This window comes from Salvelinus fontinalis, chromosome 10 (assembly GCF_029448725.1).
Source record: "Salvelinus fontinalis isolate EN_2023a chromosome 10, ASM2944872v1, whole genome shotgun sequence".
In the NCBI taxonomy this organism is placed as follows: domain Eukaryota; kingdom Metazoa; phylum Chordata; class Actinopteri; order Salmoniformes; family Salmonidae; genus Salvelinus; species Salvelinus fontinalis.
In genome coordinates, this window is record NC_074674.1 from 44,525,398 (window position 1) to 44,534,569 (window position 9,172).

The 9,172-nt window shown below is 42.5% G+C and overlaps 1 protein-coding gene across 1 annotated transcript; it reads right to left on the reverse strand.

The window, feature by feature from the left end:
- Positions 1-4,748: 4,748 nt before the first annotated feature.
- On the reverse strand, positions 4,749-7,814 carry LOC129863302 (GTPase IMAP family member 9-like). Its single transcript, XM_055935192.1, has 4 exons — positions 7,726-7,814; positions 6,311-6,964; positions 4,827-5,522; positions 4,749-4,780 (listed from the first exon to the last, which is right to left on the reverse strand). Exons 2-4 carry the CDS (start codon positions 6,909-6,911, stop codon positions 4,749-4,751), a joined length of 1,329 nt encoding a protein of 442 aa, XP_055791167.1. The 5' UTR covers positions 6,912-6,964; positions 7,726-7,814.
- Between the last annotated feature and the right edge of the window lie 1,358 nt (positions 7,815-9,172).

The following is a 9,172-nucleotide window of genomic DNA, read 5'->3' on the forward strand; positions in this document are numbered from 1 at the left end:
TGGTGCACTTCACAAAATAGATGCCATCATGAGGCAGGAAAATTATGTGGATATATTGAAGCACCATCTCAAGACGTCAGTCAGGAAGTTAAAGCTTGGTCCCAAATGGGTCTTCCAAATGAACAATGACCCCAAGCATACTTCCAAAGTTGTGGCAAAATGGCTTAAGGACAATAAAGTCAAGGTATTGGAGTGGCCATCACAAAGCCCTGACCTCAATCCTATAGAAAATTTGTAGGCAGAACTGAAAAAGTGTGTGCGAGCAAGGAGGCCTACAAACCAGACTCAGCTACACCAGCTCTGTCATGAGGAATGGGCCAAAATTCACCCAACTTATTGTGGGAAGGTTGTGGAAGGCTATCTGAAACTTTTGACCCAAGTTAAACAATTTAAACGCAATGCTACCAAATACTAATTGAGTGTATGTAAACTTCTGACCCACTGGGAATGTGATAAAAGAAATACAAGCTGAAATAAATCATTCTCTCTGCTATTATTCTGACATTTTATATTCCTAAAATAAAGTGGAGATCCTAACTGACCTAAAACAGGGAATATTTTACTAGGATTAAATGTCAGGAATTGTGAAAAACTGAGTTCAAATGTATTTGGCTAAGGTGTATGTAAACTTCTGACCTCAACTGTAAATCCACTTTTAGTTTTAAAGCACTTCATTGCTGGAACCAACTAGAAAATACATTACAATTGGATGTTCTGGTGCAGCTTGGGAAATTACAAATATTTTTTTGATTTGAGATTTTGTCTCATGAAATCCCTTGTCAAAGAGACTGTGGTCTCAATGGGGACTCCCTGCTTAAATAAAGGTTTAAAAATATAAATAATAATGTATTGGGATATGCATAGGCAGTTGAGGAACTCAGACCTTAACATGTGACGACAATACAACAGAACAGATTAACCAGAATTACATTTACTCACACGGGATGCCTAAAATAACTATATGAAAGCCACGCCCCTACTAAGCCACGCCTCCAGTCCTCAACAAAAACAACCCAACTGGCTGGGTCAAAATAAGCCAAAGTCTGTTCTGTCCACTATTTATTTATTTTTTGTTTTTAACCCAGCATTTTTTTGAGTGTAGTCTTTTGACAAGTTTTCAAACCCCTTGACTTTTTCCACTTTTTGTTACGTTACAGCCTTATTCTAAAAAGTATTTTTTTTTAAATGTCCCCTCATCAAGCTACACACAAGACCCTATAATGACAAAGCAAAAACAGGTTTTTAGATATTTTTGCAAATGTATAAAATAACTGAAACATCACATGCAAAAATATTCAGACCTTTATCGTAGGCAGTGATTACAACCTCGAGTCTTCTTAGGTATGACGCAACAAGCTTGGCACACCTGTATTTGAGGAGTTTCTTGCATTCTTCTCTGTAGATTCTCTCAAGCTCTGTCAGGTTGGATGGGGAGTGTCACTGCACAGCTTTTTTCTGGTCTCTCCAGAGATGTTCTATCGGGTTCAAGTCCGGGCTCTGGCTGGGCAACTCAAGGACATTCAGAGACTTGTCCTGAAGCCACTCCTGCGTTGTCTTAGCTGTTTGCTATGAGTCGTTGTCCTGTTGGAAGGTGAACCTTCGCCACATTCTGAGATCTTGAGCACTCTGGAGCAGGTTTTCATCAAGGATCTCTCTGTACTTTGCTCCATTTATCTTTCCCTCAATCCTGACTAGTCTCCCAGTCCCTGCCCTGAAAAACATCCCCACAGCATGATGCTGCCACCACCATGCTTCACCATTGGGATGGTGCCAGGTTTCCTCCAGACGTGACGCTTGGCATTCAGGCCAAAGAGTTCATTTTTGGTTTCATCAGACCAGAGAATATTGTTTCTCATGGTCTGAAAGTCTTTAGGTGCTTTTTGGCAAACTCCAAGCAGGCTGTCATATGCCTTTTACTGAGGAGTGGCTTCCTTCTGGCCACTTTACCATAAAGGCCAGATTGGTGGAGTTCTGCAGAGATGGTTGTCCTTCTGGAAGATTTTCCCATCTTCACAGATGAAATCTGTAGCTCTGTCAGTGACCATCGGGTTCTTGGTCACCTCCCTGACCAATGCCCTTCTCCCCCGATTGCTCAGTTTGGGCTGGGTGACCAGCTCTAAGAAGAGTGGTTCCAAACGTCTTCCATTTATGAATGATGGAGGCCCCTGTGTTCTTGGGGACCTTCAATGCTGCAGACATTTTTTGGTACCCTTCCCCAGATCTGTGCCTCGACACAATCCTGTCTCGGAGCTCTACGGACAATTCCTTTGACCTCATGGCTTGGTTTTTGCTCTGACGTGCATTGTCAACTGTGGAACCTTATATAGACAGGTGTGTGCTTTTCCAAATCATGTCCAATCAATTGAATTTACCACAGGTGGACTCCAATGAAGTTGTAGAAACATCAAGGATGATCAGTGGAAACAGGATACACCTGAGCTCAATTTCGAGTCTCATAACAAAGGGTCTGAATACTTATGTAAATAAGGTTTTGTAATTGTGTGTAGATTGATGAGGAAAAAACAATTTAATCAATTTTAGAATAAGGCTGTAACTTAACAAAATGTGGAAAAAGTGAAGAGGTCTGAATACTTTCCGAAGGCACTGTAAGTGCTACAAGCCTTTTGGGAAATCCACAAAGTAATATTTTGTAGTATTTGTGAATAAAACAGATGAAACTGTGGATAGAAAATTAGCTATAGTCAAAGGATGACAAGAGTTTATATAGTTAATGGGAATATATATTTTATTTTTTGAATAACTTTTTTTGTGTGAAAAGAAGAATCATCATAAGACAGCAAAAATCTAATATGTTCTGCTACATTTCCAATATAAATGTAATGTAAAATGTTGTCTTTATATTCTCCAACCCTGTTCCTGGAGCGCTACCATCCTGTAGGTTTTCACCAACACTAAACTAACACACCTCATTCTAATAATTAGCTGGTTGATAAGCTGAACCAGGTTAGTTACAACTGGGGCTGGAGCGAAAACCTACAGGAGGGTAGCTGTCCAGGAACAGGGTTGGAGTTAAAACCTACAGGAAGGTAGCTCTCCAGGAACAGGGTTGGAGTTAAAACCTACAGGAGGGTAGCTGTCCCGGAACAGGGTTGGAGTTAAAACCTACAGGGGGGTAGCTGTCCAGGAACAGGGTTGGAGTTAAAACCTACAGGAGGGTAGCTCTCCAGGAACAGGGTTGGAGTTAAAACTTACAGGAGGGTAGCTGTCCAGGAACAGGGTTAGAGTTAAAACCTACAGGAGGGTAGCTCTCCAGGAACAGGGTTGGAGTTAAAACCTACAGGAGGGTAGCTCTCCCGGAACAGGATTGGAGTTAAAACCTACAGGAGGGTAGCTGTCCAGGAACAGGGTTGGAGTTAAAACCTACAGGAGGGTAGCTGTCCAGAAACAGGGTTGGAGTTAAAACCTACAGGAGGGTAGCTCTCCAGGAACAGCGTTGGAGTTAAAACTTACAGGAGGGTAGCTGTCCAGGAACAGGGTTAGAGTTAAAACCTACAGGAGGGTAGCTCTCCAGGAACAGGGTTGGAGTTAAAACCTACAGGAGGGTAGCTCTCCCGGAACAGGGTTGGAGTTAAAACCTACAGGAGGGTAGCTCTCCAGGAACAGGGTTGGAATTAAAACCTACAGGAGGGTAGCTGTCCAGGAACAGGGTTGGAGTTATAACCTACAGGAGGGTGCTCTCCAGGAACAGGTTTGGAGACCCCTGTTATATACTATAGCTTTAATCATGATATACTGTATGTAAAAAATAAAATACTTTTTCTTTAAATTTAAATGATGTATGCAGAGAGGATTTTCATAAAGCTGTAGGCCTGTTATTGTACGAGGCTCTAAGTTGAATTGGAGTGTAGGTTGTTAAGACATTTTCTGAATGATTGGGGATGTAATAGCTACCAACACTGCATTTCACTGCATTTTCACTACCACACCACCACCTACCACACCACCACCTACCGCAGCACCACCTACCGCAGCACCATCTACCGCAGCACCACCTACCGCACCACCACCTACCACACCACCACCTACCGCAGCACCATCTACCGCAGCACCACCTACCGCAGCACCACCTACCGCAGCACCATCTACCGCAGCACCATCTACCGCAGCACCACCTACCACACCACCACCTACCGCAGCACCATCTACCGCAGCACCACCTACCGCAGCACCATCTACCGCAGCACCACCTACCGCAGCACCATCTACCGCACCACCACCTACCGCAGCACCATCTACCGCAGCACCATCTACCGCACCACCACCTACCGCAGCACCATCTACCGCAGCACCATCTACCGCAGCACCACCTACCGCAGCACCACCTACCGCAGCACCACCTACCGCAGCACCACCTACCACACCACCACCTACCACACCACCACCTACCGCAGCACCACCTACCGCAGCACCACCTACCGCAGCACCACCTACCGCAGCACCACCTACCGCAGCACCACCTACCGCAGCACCACCTACCACACCACCACCTACCACACCACCACCTACCGCAGCACCACCTACCGCAGCACCACCTACCGCACCACCACCTACCGCAGCACCACCTACCACACCACCACCTACCGCAGCACCACCTACCACACCACCACCTACCGCAGCACCTACCGTTGCCTCATATTTCACACCTGCAATGGCACCTACCGCAACACCTACCGTTGCCCCATATTTCACACCTGCAATGGTACCTACCACTGCACCTAACCCTGCACCTACCACTGCATGTTTAATAGTTTCCCCCCATCTGTCCCAAAATACTTTCCCACGTTTGATCTTCTCAATCCCCTCACTCTGGATCCTCTCCTTCTCCCTCTGGAGCCTCTCCTCCTCCTCCTCTTTCTTAATCCTGGCTGCCTCCTCAAACATCTCATTGTTGTAGCAGGTTCCTCCATTCTCCTCCACCATTCTGTCTATCTTCTCCATCAGCTCTGTGACCTGAGATCTGTTTCCTCTAGCTTTATTGTTGAGGACATGGTACCTCCCCCCACACTGCTCTACCACTCGACTGAGGTCTCTGTTCCCACCAATCAGCTTCTCTAGAATGTTACCCTCTAACGCATCTCCATGTGCGAAGAGGACGATGGCGTGCTTTGCCAGTCCTGACCCAAACAAACTCTCTAGAATTTCAATAACTTTTTTCTCCTGCTCTGTGAACCTGTCATTCACTCGTAACACTAAGAGGAAGGCATGAGGCCCTGGACTAGACTCATAGATGCTCGTACCAATCTCCTCTGCTAATTTTTCAGCAGTAAGCGTTGTGTCAAACAGTCCTGGAGTGTCAACCACACTGACATCCCTCCCATCTACTGCTGTCTGCTTCATTTCTGTTTCACGTGTTACTGAGGACGGGTTCAGTTCAGAATGGAAACTACTCCCACCAAGAATGGTGTTTCCTGTTGCACTCTTCCCAACACCGGTTTTTCCAAGCAGAACAATCCTTCTCTCTGGGAGATTCAAGGTGGAGGAGCTCCTTGAAAGTGTTGAATCTGTGTATAGAGAAATACATCAAATTTGATAAACTGATACAGTAAAAGGACTAGCATCTCATCCCCTATACAGGCAGTTATTGGTGCACTGAATAATAATGATTTATATCTGGTGTTTAAATCTTTATGGTGACTGTGGAGTTCAGGTGGGATTTATAACAGGGATCTGTCACACACCAAGACAACTTATTAAAGTTACAATTGGGGGGATAATTTACATGATTGTTATCCCAGAATAAGAGACCAGAGTGTTATACTACGTAGTGGGATTGAGGAGTTAGCTAGCTAACTTTGGTCAATTCTGAGTTCAACTCGGGATAACTGTTAAACTTAACGAGAACCCCTTTTTCCACACCTATTGAAAATACTAGTATTAAGTCACACAAAGTTTTACTGTTATGATTCAAATGCATCATGTCATTACTAAATGTGTGGTGTGATGTATTTCAATATGACTATTTAACACAAAATAACATTTGATTAATTAAATATTTAATCAATCTTCCTCAAGTATTGTCTCAGTCATTGTCATGCCAAACAAAATAACTGGTCTTACAATTCTCAGGCAGGACTACCTATAATCACCTCAGCTACAGGAGACTTATGAAAAGATTGTGTTCATACTGTTATCAATGACATGACCTACTGAGCTCTCATCTAGAATATCTAGTTTTCTATCATCAGTATTATACTGCTTCAAACACAGTATTTCAATCAGGGAAACATTTACAATTAGCCTACATTACATTTCTGGCTAATCCTTTATACAAACAGTTAGTTATACTTACTGAGACAGAGAGATGTCTTTTCCAGCAGTGATTTGACCTGCTCAGGATCACCCCTCTTGTTGTTGAACACATGGTGTCTTCCACCGTATTTTCTCATCACTTCTGTGAGGTCATCTGACTCCTCAATGAATTCTTCTATAGTCTGGTCTTCCAACTCATCTCCTCTGGTGAACAGGATCCAGGTTTGCTTCAAAAGACTCCCTCCTAGAAGACCTTCTACTTTACTGATGACCCTCTTCTCTTCTTCTGTTAATCCATCTATCTTCACCACCAGGAGAAACACACAGGGACCAGATGAGGTTAACTTGAGGACATTCTGGACTTTCTCCTGAATTTGCTCTTCGGATTGATCGGGGTTACAGAATCCTGGAGTGTCATACACAACAAGATCTTGTCCTTCAATGGTGACATTTTGTTTCTCAATATCAGCAGTCACTGATTTGGAACTCTTCTTTGAGACAAAATCTTTGCGTCCCAGGATGGTGTTTCCTGTGGCACTAATTCCTGCTCCTGTTTTACCAAGTAACACCACCTGCAATGGTCTGGATGTCTGTTGTCCAGGTCTGGATGTCTGTTGAACAGGTTTGGATAGGTGCCCCATCTTCAAGGAATTATCTTGTTATAGCCGAGCAGTGTGACGTGTGAGGCAGGAATCTAAATACAACAGAAATAAATAATTACATTATTTTCTAAGATGCAAAATGCAGAAAAACAAGTAACAACCCAATGATATGAACAGCCATCACCTGGTTATTACATACAAACTGGAATTAATAATTTACACACAAAAAATGTGATTTGAGAATAAAAGGGTAAACGGTAGTCTAGCAGAACTATAAACAGCCTGGAACATGCCTAGTTAACAGCATTGATTGTTGATCTATAACTGTTTTCAGATGGTAGGCTACAAGCACCCCAATGGGCACAGACATAAGATCAACGTCTAGTTTTGGTTTATACTGATGTCAAATAAAGTGAATTCAATGTGAAATCCACAAAACTCTGAGGCATGTCGTTGCATTTTGGTTAAAAGTTGATTTAAACTGACAGCTTTTCTGCTTTGGTTCAGGAATAGCACTATGTGTCATCGACATTTAGCATAAAACTATCAGCCTACATGTAAAATGACTTGATTGAAATTACAGTTTATTACTGAAAGAACAATATTTAGGCTACATATTCGTATTAAATCAGACAACACAATCATAGCATAACACAATCATATTAATAGGACTGTCTATTGAAAATACGTCTTCAATGACGCAGTTATAATTGTCGAAATCCAGACCACCTTTGAAGCAACACATTGTTCTTCATGTTGGCCATTATTATCCGGAAGACAGTACTAGGTTACTAATAATGTAGTAATCTAATAGATCTACAAAAATCATTAAAATAGATACCTACTTACCTACTTTCGTATTAGATATCTTGAACGTTCTTAAATGCTACGGAGTTGAAATTGTTCAGCTTCAACAGTTTCACCTTCAGTCTCCAGTGTTCTTATTTTATCTGACACTTAAACCACTCCCCTAAGTTCACTAGACAAACAGTATATCATCATATCCTTTTTTCCCTGCTGATAAACTCCCAACAAAACTCAGTTTATCAATAACATTTCAAAATGTATCATATAGAAAAAATAATTAATGTGTTGAGATCAGTAAACTATCATTGTCGACAAACGCACTGTCAGTCACAGGCTACTGTCTGCACCTTTTAAATGGACATTTCCATTAAGTTCATGCAGATCGCAACAGCACAGCGAATGATGCAGATGTCGGCTCACGACTAAATTACCTTTAAAATGTGTGCACCTTTAAAATGTGTGCACCTTTAAAATGTGTGCACTGCCTTCTCCTTATGGACAGTTCAACACACAGTTCTAAATGTACACAACCATCAGAGCCGGCTGCAGATAATAATGATCAGATGGGGGGAAATCAGATCTTCAACATTTACACAACCATCAGAGTCGGCTGCAGATAATAATGATCAGATGGGGGGAAACCAGATTTTCAACATTTACACAACCATCAGAGCCGGCTGCAGATAATAATGATCAGATGGGGGGAAATCAGATCTTCAACATTTACACAACCATCAGAGTCGGCTGCAGATAATAATGATCAGATGGGGGGAAACCAGATTTTCAACATTTACACAACCATCAGAGCCGGCTGCAGATAATAATGATCAGATGGGGGGAAATCAGATTTTCAACATTTACACAACCATCAGAGTCGGCTGCAGATAATAATGATCAGATGGGGGGGGGGGGGGGAATCAGATTTTCAACATTTACACAACCATCAGAGCCGGCTGCAGATAATAATGATCAGATGGGGGGAAATCAGATTTTCAACATTTACACAACCATCAGAGTCAGCTGCAGATAATAATGATCAGATGGGGGGAAATCAGATTTTCAACATTTTGGATGCCATATTTATAATAATATAAAATATATGCAACGAATATTCCACCAAAGGGTTTCTGTGCCAATACACCACACAATGTCACGATCGTCTATGGGTGAGAGAGAGGACCAAGGCGCAGCGTGTGCAAAATACATTCTCCTTTTATTTAGAGAAAGGAAAAACACGCAACGAACACTATAACAAAACGAAACAAAACAACAAACGATCGTGAAGCTATAAACGTAAGTGCACACACAAGCTACAAACGTACAACATAGACAATTACCCACATTAACCTAGTGCCTATGGCTGTCTTAAATATGGCTCCCAATCAGAGACAATTAATGACATCTGTCTCTGATTGAGAACCATTCAGGCAACCATAGACACAGCTAGACACCTACACTAAACACAAACCCATCTACTCTACTTTACCCCCTAA